The sequence below is a fragment of the Curcuma longa genome, chromosome 11 (assembly GCF_044706935.1).
Source record: "Curcuma longa cultivar G26 ecotype Majalengka, Jawa Barat chromosome 11, ITB_CL_G26_1.1, whole genome shotgun sequence".
NCBI lineage: Eukaryota > Viridiplantae > Streptophyta > Magnoliopsida > Zingiberales > Zingiberaceae > Curcuma > Curcuma longa.
Window position 1 is genome coordinate 28,459,017 of NC_133871.1, and position 14,749 is coordinate 28,473,765.

At 38.9% G+C, this 14,749-nt stretch overlaps 4 protein-coding genes across 6 annotated transcripts; 3 read left to right on the top strand and 1 right to left on the bottom strand.

Annotated features, from left to right (window-relative positions):
* Nucleotides 1-68: 68 nt before the first annotated feature.
* On the top strand, nt 69-2,305 carry LOC141838893 (glycine-rich RNA-binding protein 4, mitochondrial-like). 2 transcript variants are annotated; one of them, XM_074726508.1, is made up of 5 exons: nt 69-282; nt 458-589; nt 674-742; nt 1,900-2,006; nt 2,096-2,305. In XM_074726508.1, exons 2-5 carry the CDS (start codon nt 469-471, stop codon nt 2,198-2,200), a joined length of 402 nt encoding a protein of 133 aa, XP_074582609.1. In that variant the 5' UTR covers nt 69-282; nt 458-468; the 3' UTR covers nt 2,201-2,305. The 2 variants fall into 2 exon arrangements, with proteins under 2 accessions (XP_074582609.1, XP_074582608.1); XM_074726507.1 differs by lacking the exon at nt 69-282 and adding an exon at nt 351-370.
* A 72-nt stretch (nt 2,306-2,377) lies between these two features.
* Nucleotides 2,378-4,195, top strand: LOC141838890 (ras-related protein RABA5c-like). The gene is made up of 2 exons (XM_074726504.1): nt 2,378-3,065; nt 3,712-4,195. The coding sequence occupies exons 1-2, from the start codon at nt 2,468-2,470 to the stop codon at nt 4,029-4,031; spliced, it is 918 nt and encodes a 305-aa protein (XP_074582605.1). The 5' UTR covers nt 2,378-2,467; the 3' UTR covers nt 4,032-4,195.
* A 2,027-nt stretch (nt 4,196-6,222) lies between these two features.
* Nucleotides 6,223-11,770, top strand: LOC141838580 (uncharacterized). The gene is made up of 14 exons (XM_074726093.1): nt 6,223-6,475; nt 7,128-7,248; nt 7,514-7,615; nt 7,752-7,853; nt 8,267-8,350; nt 8,428-8,546; nt 8,623-8,724; nt 9,068-9,187; nt 9,319-9,384; nt 10,538-10,604; nt 10,887-10,940; nt 11,019-11,108; nt 11,404-11,445; nt 11,521-11,770. Exons 1-14 carry the CDS (start codon nt 6,459-6,461, stop codon nt 11,617-11,619), a joined length of 1,185 nt encoding a protein of 394 aa, XP_074582194.1. The 5' UTR covers nt 6,223-6,458; the 3' UTR covers nt 11,620-11,770.
* Nucleotides 11,637-13,510, bottom strand: LOC141838581 (auxin efflux carrier component 5). 2 transcript variants are annotated; one of them, XM_074726094.1, is made up of 5 exons: nt 12,747-13,510; nt 12,572-12,657; nt 12,330-12,487; nt 12,127-12,203; nt 11,935-12,050 (listed from the first exon to the last, which is right to left on the bottom strand). In XM_074726094.1, the coding sequence occupies exons 1-5, from the start codon at nt 13,472-13,474 to the stop codon at nt 11,981-11,983; spliced, it is 1,119 nt and encodes a 372-aa protein (XP_074582195.1). In that variant the 5' UTR covers nt 13,475-13,510; the 3' UTR covers nt 11,935-11,980. The 2 variants fall into 2 exon arrangements, with proteins under 2 accessions (XP_074582196.1, XP_074582195.1); XM_074726095.1 differs by lacking the exon at nt 12,127-12,203 and having other exon boundaries at nt 11,637-12,050.
* Between the last annotated feature and the right edge of the window lie 1,239 nt (nt 13,511-14,749).

Consider the following 14,749-nt stretch of genomic DNA (forward strand, 5'->3'; position numbering starts at 1 on the left):
AAGTAGCAGCATCACAATTCACTGCCTGTTACGTACCTCCTTGTTCAACCTTGACCGCGTCCCCCAAGGGACATTTCGTCGAACACTTGGAGGGCGTCGCGAGGAAAGATCCAGTAGGGTAATAAGGTCAAGCAGCGATCTTGATCTTGATCTTGTCAGTGAGTGAATGGGCCTGGTCCGAGAAAGCGAAGGATTAGTTAGCGGCTAGGAAGGAAGGGAATTCGTCGGCTGCGAGGAAGGAAGGAAACTCGTCGGCGGTGGAGATCATCGAGACTCCTGCAAGTAAGTATTAGTCGACTTTCAACCCTACAAACATACCGACTTTTCATTGAACAAAGAGGCATACTCGGTAGACCCCACTTAATTACAGGTCGGTATAGGATAGCATTAGTTGTTGGGTAATAAAGCCGTGACACGTACAATATATCTCACTCTGGTTTTGTGTGAGATCGAGCAGGACGAAGCTTCATGAGGCATTTCGTCAGTCGGTTGTCGTTCTCACGCCCCTCCGGCTTCCTTCGGGCGCGATATCAATGCGCTACGCCGCCACCTCCGCCGGCTCCTTCCAATTCCAGATTGTTTGTGGCAGGTTAGCTTTGCTTAGTCTCTTGGTTATCATCTTCTTATGTGTGCTTCTTTCGGTGATGATCTGGCCGTTTTGAATTTGGTGAAGGTCTCTCTTGGTCTGTTGATGAGAAGTCTCTCAAGGATGCCTTCTCTTCCTTCGGCGACGTCACGGAAGGTTTGCCTTCATTCGTTTTTCTCAAATTTAGCTTTTAGCCCTTCTGTCGCGCTGTGGAAGCATAGTAACGATCGCAGAAGTTTGCCAATAGTAATGTTTGATGTTACTTTCCTTTTTATTTTTAATTTTTATGGTGAATGTCCAATTCCCTGGTGATACCTTGTTTAGGGTCTTGCATTCTTACTATGCCAATGAGACGTCTTGCACCTGTATTGTTTGATGAATTGTCTCAGTGATCTCTTACACGTTATGAGTTATACATGTGGTAGGAAGCATTGTGAGAAGTTTCAGTAAATAATTATCATCTTAATTTACCTCATAGGTGGGAATTAAGTTGTGCTTATTAACTATGTAAGCTTTATATCATGCATGTTTGTTTCAATCTTTTTCAAACTATTCACCATTGAAACAAACAAAGAAGGGCAAGCATACCCTAAAAAGTCAAGAAGAACAAAGAAAATGAAATTAAAGTACGGAAATGAAGTTTCAATTTTGAAGAGACAACTAAACCAGCTTGAAGTGATGAATGGACTTTAATGTCCTCTGGTTTTACTAGTTTTCTTAACTGAGAACCATCTATACCTAGTTTTAACTTTGTGTGATTTGAAGAAGTTTCAGCAAAAATTACTCAACTATGCTTCCATAGGTGACAATGACTCTTCAATGACCAACAAACAAAAGGATTATAATTTCAATGAGAAGAGTGAATTAGAATTTTCTTATTAGAATTTTTTTTAAAGATAGAGTAAGGTATAAAAACAAAAGATCAAGTAGAGAAGCTACATTAGATATGTTGTACGCTTAGTATTTGATACAAAACCTGGATATTCAACTCATCAATGTCTGTTGCCCCAAACTTATGTGTGTGAATTCATGAATTATGAATGGACTTGGACCTCCAAAATTTTTAAAACCCTGTTGCGTTTAGTTAAACCCTTTGCCTAAAAAGTTCATGCTTTTAGTTAATATTTGTTTAATATGCTCATCATTGTTTATCATTTAAAATCTTCTTTGGCTATGCATTTTTATGCTTGATACATACCCTTATGCTTTTAACTACTTTCTTCTTTTGCACTTAATGCTTGACCCATGCCTGTAATCTCCAAGTTTTACAAACAATATCAAACTTATATGTTTTCTTTTTCTGTTTGTTTCAGTTAGGATCATGTATGACAAGAACACTGGAAGGTCAAGAGGATTTGGGTTCGTCCATTTTGCAACTGATGACGCAGCTAAATATGCTAGAAATGCCATGGACGGGAAGGTAAGTGAAGAGTGATCCACTTCAATTTGAAAAATATGAGATAGAAGACACAATGAGGAACGTTTTCTGAAAATGAGTAATGTTTGCAGGCATTTCTTGGAAGGCCTCTGCGAATAAGCTTTGCCGTTGACAGAGTTCGTGGTGGACCAATTGTTGTTCCTCGGCTTCCGGCAGTTGAAGAATCAACAAATTGACTGCATTACCCAAGCAACTTTCATAATATTATTATTGTTTGCCTCTCTTAACATTGCAAGGAAAAATAATTAAAATGGAATCAGCATGAGAACTTTTTTTCCTTTTATGTATTTATTTTTAACGAACTCTCTCGTTAGTCCAGTGAAGTTGTTTTTGCCATTTTCCTTTTTTTTTAAATGAATTTATTTAATTGTGAATCTTGTTTTCCTTCTACTTTCTCTAACCAAAGGCACAGGCTGTTCTCCATGTCAACGTGTCCGCCATGAATGTGCAACACTGTCCGCCATGAATGGCTTTCTTTAGCTGGAGAGACATCTACAAGTCAAGGCAGCCATTACTACTCTATACGGCGGAAGAAAGAAGCAAGCTTTTTGGAGCGGCGTCGATTTACAGACCTCAAAGAGAGAAAGGAAGCTCGACGATCGAGTTTCCCTATCGATTCCTGCTCTCAAAATCCAATCTTTGACAGAAACAAACCGCCAAATCGGGAGCAAGAGGAGGGAGATAAAATTAAGATGGTGGTTTGGGGAGGCGGCGGCGGGGAGGAGGAGGCGGAGGACTACCTGTTCAAGGTGGTGATCGTCGGCGACTCGGCGGTGGGGAAGTCGAACCTGCTGTCCCGTTACGCGCGGAACGAATTCGACCCGCACTCCAAGGCGACCATCGGGGTGGAGTTCCAGACGCAGAGTATGGTCATCGAGGGCAAGGAAGTGAAGGCGCAGATCTGGGACACCGCCGGCCAGGACCGCTTCCGAGCCGTCACCTCCGCCTACTACCGTGGCGCCTTTGGCGCCCTCGTCGTCTACGACGTCTCCCGCCGCTCCACCTTCGACAGCGTTGCCCGCTGGCTCGACGAGCTCAACAGTGAGTACCCTCCTGCCCTAGTTGTTGCTCGATGAAAAGGAATGGTTTTTTTTTTACCATAAATACGATGGCAATCGAACCTTATTGAAGTCGATTAGTGTGTTTTTTCTCAGGAACAAAGATCTGAATTTACAAGCACTCTTGTATATTACAGTTCTTGAGAGAAGGAAGAGTTTGTCTGGTTGTTTTCCATCTGCATTGGTTGTCAATAAGATTTCTATACTAGATCTTAAATTGATGCTAGAAACTTTTAGATCAATTGAGAAATTCAAAGAACAAAATACTGGTACTGCAGGATCAATACTAGAAGAACAAAATACCTGAGATATTCTCATCAAGCTCAAGAAGCAACTGCAAACAATTACATGGTAGATTAGCATGGCGATCAGATCAGCTTATGAGAATGATTTGTCCTATTCTCGTATAATCTCTACCTCAGTAACCAGAGTAGTTTGTTGCTTTGTTCTTAACCTAAAATATCTAGAGAAAAACAATTTAGACACAATATCAGATTATTCATGTTGCTTGATGTATAGTTTCTTTCGTATGTTGTTGTGACTTGTGAGCCTTCTAGTTTACTAGAAATAACTTCTGCTCGAAATAGTTGCTAAAATAAAACATTTGATGTCTTTTACACCGCATGCAGCTTATAATTCAGACTCAACTGTGTCCAAGATGCTGGTCGGCAACAAGTGTGACTTGTCAGCTATTAGAGAGGTATCGATCGAAGAAGGTAAACGGTTCGCTGAAGCTGAAGGGCTTTTCTTCATGGAGACTTCAGCCCTCAACTGCACGAATGTAAAGACAGCCTTTGAGATTGTAATCAGGGAGATATTCGACAATGTGAGCAGGAAGGTCCTGAATTCAGACTCCTACAAAGTAGACCTTTCACTCGACAGGGTAACCCTTTCTGGTGATGAAGTCTATGAGCAAAAACAAGATCCAAGCAGGTTCTCTTGCTGTTAGCACCATTTGTTAGTTCTCACTCAGTCAGTAGATTTAATCCTCTGTACTTTTTGCTGCAAGTCTATTCACATATCCACTTTCTACTTCAAATAAATGTTGAGATTATTTTTTGCTGCTAGATGAAGAATAACATGTAACTGGTCGAATAAGAACACTGCACATATGGAATTGTATTTGTTCAATGTATCATTTGTATTTGAAATCCACATGTTAGTGAAAAGGTGTCATGACCTGAAAATTATTTAGTTTCTCAACATAAATTTAATTTATCATTCTCAACATTTATAAAAAAAAAAACTAAATTAGGAAAAATAGAGATGCATATATCAAGCCCCATACCTTTCTCATACTAAATGAGCACTCTACCATGAGCTATAGGTCCATTGTTAGATGATTTAAAGACTCTGTGCCCTTGTGCCATTCAGAAACGACAAACTCCTGCACGCAGATCACAGATCCACGTGAGTCTTCGCCAAAAACCTTCGGCGCCAAAAAACCGAGCCTCCTCCGCCTCCTTGTTGCCATCTGCTTGTACCTCTGTTGATGTGGAAACATCCCATTTGTTGCCATTCCCAAGCCTTGTGCTTTTCGATTGCTCTCCTCTCCTTCCTCCTTTGCTTCCTCCCATTTAATAAGGGCACAGAGTAGACCATAAAGTGAACTGAATCCCTCCCTCTTTACTCCATGACAAATTCACTTCTCAGCCATGGCTTCCTAATTTTCACACTGCTAAGTCTTCTTCTTGTGCTTCCCCCGCCGGCCTCCTTCCTCGATGACTCGCTGCTGATTTCTTCTTCTCAGGTACGCATTTGGCTCCGTTAATTGTTGATCACCGATTCTTCCTCTTGTGTTTGCTAGAGTTAGATTCATAAATATAATTGGCAACAGGGAATGCTGGTGGATCAAGACAAGGTTCTTCTGGGGTCTCGGTTTTTGGCGCCAAAGGTTTTTGGCAAAGACTCACGTGTGATCCGCGTGCAGGAGTTTGTCGTTTCTGAGTGACACAGGGGCACAGAGGCTTTAGCAGCGCAGAGGATCCGAACTGATTTAAAGAGGGCTATAATCAAAAGGAGCTTCGTTGACGTTGACTTCATATCTATCATTCAAAAACAGGAGATGGTGTCCCCAGACCAGTCAACCATCAAGATCTAATCCACGCGACGTTGACCTCCATTTTGCTGATAGTTTCTTGAACATTCCTCATTAAAAAATATTATCGACATTTTGATTTCGTTATTAGCTGAGACTATTTTAGCACGTTTGACTGTCGAGACTTTGATATCGTATCATTTTTCTGCCCACAACTTTAACTAAAGTTCGAGAAAATGATGGCCACTTTGAAATTATCCAACGTTGCTGAAGGATGAACAATCATTAATACCATTGAATCTGTAATTGTATATGTTTGAATTTGAGGTTTAATTTTTTAGGGTCATAAATAAATAAATTGATACAATTATAATCCATAAATCAACTGCAAATTTATAATTATAAATATTTAGTTAGTTATTTATTAACAATTAGATAAGTATAGAATCTAATAGATAAATTATAAAGATTAATGTAATTTGACACAATTTAAATTTAAGCAATTCAAGAACATTTAATATTTTTCGTCAAGTGTTTATGGAGCTAGAGGGCCCCAAATAGGAATAAAAGCATAAATTTACTTAATGACTTTAATTAGCTCTAAACACACTTAAAGAACCATTAAAAACAGTTAAGGGAGAATAGCATCTCCCCTAATCACTCCATCCCCAATTAACATCCACTTCAGCGTCCAACTCGGAACCCACACAAGTCATGAGTGACCAACACATCACCTATCCCATTCGGATCAGGAAACACACCCCATTTTGCCTTAACAATACCGGTCCCACACGACCTCACTACGTTTGATTTACGTGTCCAATTTGCATATGTGAGAGTTCCCGTCGGCTGTTTGAGATGATGCGACGAAGAAATTCATAGTATCTTTCGCAATTCCTTATGTTCTTATTTACTTTAGATTATCAGATAACTCTGCCAGAGTTGTTAAGGGACCCTTGTGGCTCCCTCTCTGACTGTTCAATCGAGGATAGGGTGTCAAAATGGGTGAGTGGGTTTTGTGCGCGAAAATCCCAGTGCGCAATCCTTTCGAGTATGTTTCCCATGCCCACGAAACCGACGCGACGGCTCTTCTTCTCCCCTCGTCGCCGCTCGCGACTTCGCGTGCGCCATTGAGAATCCACTGTTGCAGCTTCGTTCCCGCGGCGGAAAGCAAGGAAAGTGAAGCCGAAAGCTGTTTGCATTCTCCCCTTACTTCCCCTCGACTCTTTCCCCTTTCTGCTCCAATCAGGAGGCGAAATCTACCGAAAAGAGGCCATTTTTCTGTGCCCTTGGCGCTCGTGCGCAGGCGTTGACTCTTCCGGAAGGCCTCTGAAAGTCATGCTTGATCGACCATGGTGAGCGACTGTCGTTCCCTTTCTTATTGGTTTGCTTCTGACCAAAAGATCATGTTTTGGGGACCGGGTTGTTGCTATCAAACATTCTACGATTCTATCGCAGCTTTAAGCAACCGTTCAGTGTTTTAGTTTCTGTGCTGTGGGTCTGATCATTAGTTTTCATCTATGCCAGTCGGTTTGTACATATGATTTTATGGTTTGTAAAAGTGACTATATTTTTTTCGGATCAATTTTCTGTTCAATATAGTGGAAAAAACTTTGGTGTTGGGTTGTTGCATCAGTGACTGTATTTGCTCTGAATTTACATCAACTACTCTTTTCTTAAAAGAGATTAAAAAAAGTGAAAATTGATTAACATATTCTTGTCTGAAAGTTCTGCAGAAGAATTATACGCCAAGTCAAATCGTATTTCTTTTGTGGCAATTTTGTGCCATGGATGTTAGCGACTTTGTTGCAACGTTGGTAGCGACGATGTCTGTCATTGTGTAGTGTTCAATTCTCGAGACAAAATCTAGTAAATTTATTGACGGTTTTACAATGATTTCTATCCTTAATTTTTCCTTTATAATATCCCGTCTTGGGAATCTAGTAGATGAATTCTAGATTGATAATTTCTAGTACGTTAATGTTTTCCCCTTAAAACTTATGTCAGGCGCCTAATCACGGACCACTCAAGCCGGAGACTTTGCTATTGTAGCATCTGGAATGTAGCTGCTTTCCTCTTTTTCTTCTTCATCATTGGAACCGCCTATCTTGCAATTGATTATAAGGAGGTTTGACTCATTTTTCCTTACCATTTCATTATTTGGTTTTATCTGAACATGAAAACTGTTTTGTCTTAAACTTACCTGAAAACCTGGATACATAGAGACTTATAGTAATTTGATTGAATGATTTTTCCATCACAGATATTGCTTTTCATGGCCACGAACTTCTTAGACTCCAGTATTTAAGTCGGATTGTAGCACATTTTGTGAGCTCTTACATTTTCTATTAACTTGTAGCCACACTTATCATTATTCTTTTTTTTTTTTTTAGAAAATGATAGTTGGCTCACCAACTGGCTTTGCAAACATCCCCCAAAGCTTTTCAAGGAAGAGTCCATTGAACTTGGAGTCCACTCAATCTGACTCATGCAAGGTTTTCTTTCCAGGACTTCCTCAAATTTATAAAAGCAATTGCACGTTAAATTACTTTTTCTTTATTGTAGTCTTACATTCATTAAAATTGTTATATTCTGTGTGTGTTCTGATTATTTAGTTTACGTGGTTTTTAGAGTCCTTGTAAGGCATCAGGGGCTGAATCACTGCCCAAAGGAATTATTAGTCGGACGTCAGACATGGAAATGGTGCCTCTTTGGGGTGCTCCAAAAAATACGGTTTGCTTCCTGTTGATTTCATTAGTGTAGTTGACTGCCTTCTAGGTGTTAATTTTATATTCCTTGAGTAGTTAATCAGAGATATCATGTTCAAGTACAAGGTTTTTATGTGAAAAGTTCTTAAGTATAATGTTGTTTTGAGCTACTATCTACCATCTAAGCATTATATATTTGGTTGATAATTTTCTTATTTTGCATCAATCTAAATGATGTTCTTAATGAATGCTATGTACTTTTAAGTTTTAAGATAAGTACTGGATAAAATCATGTGGTCCCTGATCAATTTCATAAATTGATACAGATTATGATCTTTTATGACTAAATACAACTTCTGGCGTACATGCATTGTTTTACCATTTGGGTTGAATTTAATAGTGATTTTTATGATAAATCTTTTTGCAAAAATTGTACAGAAAATTACAAGTTCACAGAAGAGTTTATTGGCAATGGCAGTTGGTATAAAGCAAAAGGAAATTGTGGATAAAATTGTAATGAAGGTAAAATAATCACCACTGCCTCACATTCCTCTGTGTGTCTGGATCTTCTTTAGTCACTCTCATCTTTCTCATTATAGTTTACTTCGTGTAACTGCACGGTAATGCTCTTTCACTATGATGGTATTGTTGACAAATGGAAAGATCTACAATGGAGTGACAGTGTTTTGCATATTTCGGCAATCAATCAAACAAAATGGTTGGTGTTTCCCAACTTATACTTGAGTTTATCTTTTTTATTTTGTCTATCCTAAAATTAGTAATGTGTTCTGAAGGTGGTTTGCAAAACGCTTCTTACATCCAGACATGGTTGCACCATACGAGTACATATTCTTATGGGATGAGGACCTCGGAGTGGAAAATTTTCATCCTGAAAGGTTACTGTTGCTCTTTGTTATTTCTCTGTTTATTGAATTTTACAAACTAGGATGATCAGCATCTTAATGATCGATAGCTTGCTCTTAGCTTAACAATTATGTCATCCTGGACTAGCTGTCAATAACTTCTTTTGACTAGTAACATTCTGCCTAGTATAATACTTATCTATTTTTCATTTTTTATGTAGTTAGAAATTTTAAATGTATTTTTCTTTTAAAAAATATTGCTAGTTATGATTCACTGACGTCTTGAAATTTTCTAATTTGATTATTCAAGATTGATTTGAAGCTTTTATGAAGAACTTTATGTAGGAATGTTGAATGAATGTGGATAACTCTTCAGATATTTGACAATTGTGGAGAGGGAAGGCTTAGAGATATCACAACCTGCTCTTGACCCTGCAAAATCATCTAGGGTTCACCACCAAATTACTGCACGTCAGAATCATGGAGATGTACACAGGTGATGGCTTCTTTTTGCCAATATGATTAATCAATACATGCATATTCAGTTTGGCTGTGACATTTTGCACTTTTAGTATTTTGTTCTTGTAGTAGCTGGAAATTATGAGAAATAACTTTTTAAATTAACAGAAGAATCTTCAAGTTAAATGGTGGAGGAAGATGCTACAGGAACAGTACTGCCCCACCTTGTACTGGGTGAATTCCTTTCCCACTGCATATTTGTCGTAAATTGTCTCAACTAGGCACATTTACATATTTGTAGGTATTTTCTATTTGTAGTTGCATCTTTTAGAAAATAGCATAAAGTCATTAAAAAATTAAAAAGGAAAAAAATATTTACCACATCATTCACCTCTAATAAATTTAAACGTGCTAAAAAAGTCCTCTAAGTTATTATTTTATTTTTCTTTTCAACTTTTAAATTCTATTTCCAAGAAACAAGAAAAGTAGGAAATAATGTACTACTATCATCTTGCCTGTATTTGAACGAATGAAAACATAGAACTTGGAAGGAAGTTTTGAAGTAGGCAGACTGATTTTGAGAATTCAGAATTTCAGATGACATCTTAGGTATGGTGTTCCGAGTGTTGAGCTTAGCCAACCCTTTTAAATAACTTTTTTCCCAACCTTGATCTTAGTGACATGATACAAGGCTTGTGAAATGAGTTGACATGTGGCGCATTGGAATTTTGGAGTTCAATATCTGTGGTGAGAGCAAATGGTTGGAACATCAACACCATTTGGCGCTAGTTGCTATAGTTAGAATTGCTCGTTAAGCAGATAAGTAGATGATTGCATATGTTTGGTCTATGTATGTATGCATGTACCTATTGACATGCTTTGTATTAGCTTATATTTCCATCTACTGGTAGAATAAAGGTCACACTTTCAAATATAGACTCAATTATAGATTTAGATACTTCCTAAATGAATCTTATATATAAATTTTGCTGTGAAGTTTGGCCCCTCAATTATATAAAAGCGCAGCTTGATATGTATTTTTAGCTGCATGCTATACAAGGGTGCCAAAAGTCAATCTTGCTGAAAAATGCTAGCTGATAGTGTCGGATAACAATATCTTCATGTGAGGTATATTCACACATCAAAGCAATCCTTGGGCTATAAATGAACAGAATGTTCATATTCATGAATAAGCTCGATACTAGACTTGTCAAGAGTTCAGTTGTGTTCTTTGTGAAAAAATATAAAATAATAAACTTATGTTTTAAATGATCATGCTTAAAAAATAGAAGCGTACTCATCTTCGTTTTTTTCCCTCCTGACTGTTAAATAAATATTTGCTTTCTTGTTTTACCACCTCCATTACTAAGAGACTCTGCCATTGCAGATGGATAGAAATGATGGCCCCTGTTTTCTCTAGGGCTTCTTGGCGTTGTGTGTGGCATATGATACAAGTGCGTGGACATATCTTGATTCTTTATTTTCTTGAGTGTTTGTATATCTTGGGAAATTATTTTTGTGTATGTATTTCTTATTCTATACATCTACGACTTTATCCTTTACGTATAAGGATGTGTGTGTGTATTTGCATTTAAAATTTTCTATTCAAAATGGAAGATACTAATCCCAAAAGAGGCTGCTTATTGAGTCGATGCCCTTTTTTTCCATCTCAACTATGATGTAGAATGTATATATACATTTTCTTTTGTTACTAATCTATTTTCATTTGTTTGTAGAGTGACTTGATTCATGCTTGGGGTCTTGATTTGAAACTTGGTTATTGTGCTCAGGTAAATGTCCATTAGAACTTGGTGTATTCCAAGTTTTCTTTCTTGTGTATTAATAGTCTAAGCTCATATTGCTGGTAGGGTGACCGGATCAAAAATATCGGAGTGGTGGATGGCGAATACATAGTTCACAAGGCCCTTCCTACACTCGGTGGGTTTGACAAGAAAGAGGTAGGTGACATAACAAATAATTTTCATCTTTAACTATTCGGTCTCAGACACATGAATCATGTTATTAAATAAGACTAGTCTTCCACTATTATATGTACCTTCAACTAAAAAGAAGGAATTTTTTAGAGATGATCATGGTGTTTTTGTCTGTTCGTGGTCTTAATATTCATTCTTTCTTCGTCAATGATGCTTAACATTGTTTCATATAACCTAACATAATCCTTCATTCTATTACTTTTGTCCAGATGATAATTAGTTTCTTTTCCGACCTAACTTGTATGCCTGTATTTTTCAGATCATATCCCCTGGTAAACCTGCAACTAACAATAGATTTGCAGTAAGCAATCTGAATTCAATATGTTTGGCATTTTCATTATCTTTTTCTGTTAAGTTTGACTCGAGCTCTATACAGGTAAGAATACGATCGTCTATCGAATTGAAGATCTTTAAAAAGCGATGGAAAGAAGCTGTAACAGAAGATAATTGCTGGACTGATCCATACCGTGAATGAACCTACTAAACCAAGGATATAGAAGTTAGTTTTCATATATCTTGACTTGAGCAAAATTCTTTTTTGTAACATTTGTAGCACTGAAATTGCTGTACAGTTGGTTATATCGACTACGTGACAATCAAAATACAACGATAGATAGATAAATAGATATGTATGATCACACTTGTTCGTCGATGAGTTGATACATAATGAAGTTATATGTATGGCTTTTAGATTCATAATCATGTGGGATACTCGTATCTGAGACAAAGATGATCTCAGTAATTCTCTGCAATACAGCAATACTTCAACACGTTACATTCTTCTTAGATGGAGAAGAAGAAGAAGAAGAAGATTTGATTTGAAGAACTCGAGTTGACTAAAAAACTCCAAGAATCACATAGTATGCCACAAGAACAGGCAAAGAGACTAGCATCCCAAAAATTACCCTGCAAAATATATTAAGGAAAGGATTATATTAATTAATTTCTCATTAAGAAATTTATCGTTTGAATAGAGACTTACGCAGTGCTGAGAACGTCAGCATGCAACTCATATTCTCTTGCATAGATAAAAGAAGTGATCGACTGTGGCAGTGCAGCCTGTTACAAGTAAAATCAATTTTCAGCAATCTACTAAAATAAAATGAAAACTAAACTCAACTTTTCATCATTAAGTATTTAAAATCTTATATCTAACACACAATTATATATATATCGTTTAATTACCTGTATGATCGCTAGATGTAGGACTTCGCCGCGGAGACCAACAGCGATGGATCCGATGGCCATGGCCGCTGGTCCTGCGATGAATTTGAGTACCATTCCATAGGCTGTCAATCTCGGTCCACAGGCAAGTATCTTCTCTTGTAATGCCATAAATAATCCTATGATTATAATATTAATTTTGTTCATTAATCTAATTAATTAATTAAATAATTAATTAAAAAAGATGGTCAAATTTAAATTACCCATGCTGAACATGGCCGTCCCCGTCCCCGCCTTGGACATGATCAATATCGAACCCTCCACGATCCTCGGCATCTCGAAATGCCACCTAATTGCCCAAATTAAATTCATTTATATGTAAAATGTAATTTATAATTTTGAAAGTGAAATGCTAATATGATATGATATTGATGATACCTATTGGCGAGAAATGCCCACGTTATGCCAATTATGCTGGCGTATGAGTTTGGGTTCAGCGCGAGCTTGAGCCACACCACTTTCATCAGCGCCCGGAACGACGGCCTCGCCGCCGGCGCCGGCGCCTCCGACGCCTTCCCGACGGGTCCCTCCACATCCTTGGACGCCGGCAGAGGCGGCGCCTCGATCGACGCCACCTGCGCCTCCTTGGCCGCTGCGAACAGGCCGCACCCGGCCTTCCTGAGCTCGAACACAAACAGCAGCAGCGTGAGCCACACGATGGCCTGCACCACCGACAGCTGCACCAGCACCTCCTGCGCCCACGGCCCGTACATCGCCGTCACCAGCGGGACCCCCACCACCAGCGAATTAGTGAGCTGGGCTAGTGAGAAGCTGGTGATGGCCCAACAATAGCTGGGTCTTTGCTGGTCTTTGTGGCCGGGCCGCCGCCAGCAGCTCGGCCATGCCACCAGCAGCGCTGCCACCAGCACCTTTGAGATGGCGTCGGCACCGATCATACGGTAGTTCATTGCGAAGGGGTCCGTGTGCAGCGTGAACTGGAACGTGAACAGTGGCAACGTGATGCAGGAGACAAGGCGGCTGATCGCCTCGCACTGCTCCGGCGAGATGATGCGCCACCACCGCACGGAGCCGTAGCCCAGCCCCAGCGCCACGTACAGTGGCACCATCGCCTCCGCCACCTTGTACACGTCCCCCACCTTTATCATCTTAATCAACTCTTTGTTCTTCTTTTTAAACTGACTATAAAAAAAATCGTCTGTGTTCTCATCTTGGAATGATAAGTATATATATAGAGGACAACATTCGTTGATGGTGTCTCTAAAAGTATGATTAAGTCTCTAATTAACAAAAAGAAACTTATGCGATGTGGAATATAATGAGGAATTGATTCAAATGCTATGTTTTGATGCTCATCATATATATCGGAGCACCAGTTGATGGAGGAGAAGGAATGGTGTGTCTTCTCGGACAGGGCAAGAATTCATGCATCATCATATCGCTTGAGATATATGCTGCATGGTTTATTCCTCCTTTAATTGCGCATGTTGGCTTAAATTATTGTCATGCATGGATCGTTCATATTCCTCTTCAAACGCAACTACGACTGTGTAAGGCCACATCACTTGAGCTTCCTTTTCCTCCATGATAGTGTTGCTTCACTTGCATGAAGGAATCGTTTTGTGGGTTTCAGGATTCATTTCTGCAAGTTCAGGGGCTCTTCTTGTGTCGTGTCTGTCTCCCTGTGCTCACAGAATTCGCTGCAAAGTTTCAGACTATAGTACTACATTATTATTATTATTATTTCTGTAAACAGTCTTATATTTTAGACACAGTTCCTGCTGAGAAGAATCTACTTCCATTAACTTTAACATGCATGCATGCATGCATATGCGTGTATCAGAAATGGAAATCTCAGTCCCAAATCTGTTTTATTAAAGATAATATTGTAGTTAAGAATAGTCTTTGAGCACATCGTGTCAGCACTTTTAAATGCCTTTCTCCTCTGCTAAAAGAAATCCGATCCCTGAGTAGATGTTTATATGAACGGCTGGAAGGAATACTTACGTAAATTGCATGGGGATATATTTTGTGTACTGACGCTGCCAAAAACATACTTTAATTGCAAGGCTTAAAGTTGAAACTTCCCAAAATTTTGTCTCTTTTCTGCATTTGCTCCTCCCAAGCCTCGTTAATGCACTTGTGACTAGCTATCATCAAAATAATCTAATCTGCAGTATTATGTTCAAGAGAATCTGATGCTTCTAGCATTCTCACGTTGCACTGACAGTAACAATGAATTGCATCCAGAGTCGAGTGCTAGGAAGGGGAGGATGACGTGCAGCATGGACATCCTCCAGAGGTCAAGTAATGAAGAAGTATGGATTTTGTGGAGAGCTAAGATCAGATTCGATGGAACGAATGGCTCTCCCAAACTTGATTTTGGATCGGAGCAATTTGCGTTGATGGTGGAGAATTTATTT

Excerpts from the sequence above, each read along its gene's own strand:
- LOC141838893 (XM_074726508.1), top strand. The coding sequence starts at position 469 with ATGAGGCATTTCGTCAGTCGGTTGTCGTTCTCACGCCCCTCCGGCTTC. Across the intron at positions 743-1,899 it reads CTTCGGCGACGTCACGGAAG|TTAGGATCATGTATGACAAG; the intron begins GTTTGCCTTCAT and ends TGTTTGTTTCAG. Across the intron at positions 2,007-2,095 it reads GAAATGCCATGGACGGGAAG|GCATTTCTTGGAAGGCCTCT; the intron begins GTAAGTGAAGAG and ends TAATGTTTGCAG.
- LOC141838581 (XM_074726094.1), bottom strand. The coding sequence starts at position 13,474 with ATGATAAAGGTGGGGGACGTGTACAAGGTGGCGGAGGCGATGGTGCCA. Across the intron at positions 12,658-12,746 it reads TGGGCATTTCTCGCCAATAG|GTGGCATTTCGAGATGCCGA; the intron begins GTATCATCAATA and ends TTGGGCAATTAG. Across the intron at positions 12,051-12,126 it reads GCTGACGTTCTCAGCACTGC|GGTAATTTTTGGGATGCTAG; the intron begins GTAAGTCTCTAT and ends TATATTTTGCAG.
- LOC141838580 (XM_074726093.1), top strand. Across the intron at positions 10,605-10,886 it reads GTGTGTGGCATATGATACAA|AGTGACTTGATTCATGCTTG; the intron begins GTGCGTGGACAT and ends ATTTGTTTGTAG. Across the intron at positions 11,446-11,520 it reads CAACTAACAATAGATTTGCA|GTAAGAATACGATCGTCTAT; the intron begins GTAAGCAATCTG and ends AGCTCTATACAG.
- LOC141838890 (XM_074726504.1), top strand. The coding sequence starts at position 2,468 with ATGTGCAACACTGTCCGCCATGAATGGCTTTCTTTAGCTGGAGAGACA. Across the intron at positions 3,066-3,711 it reads CTGGCTCGACGAGCTCAACA|CTTATAATTCAGACTCAACT; the intron begins GTGAGTACCCTC and ends CACCGCATGCAG.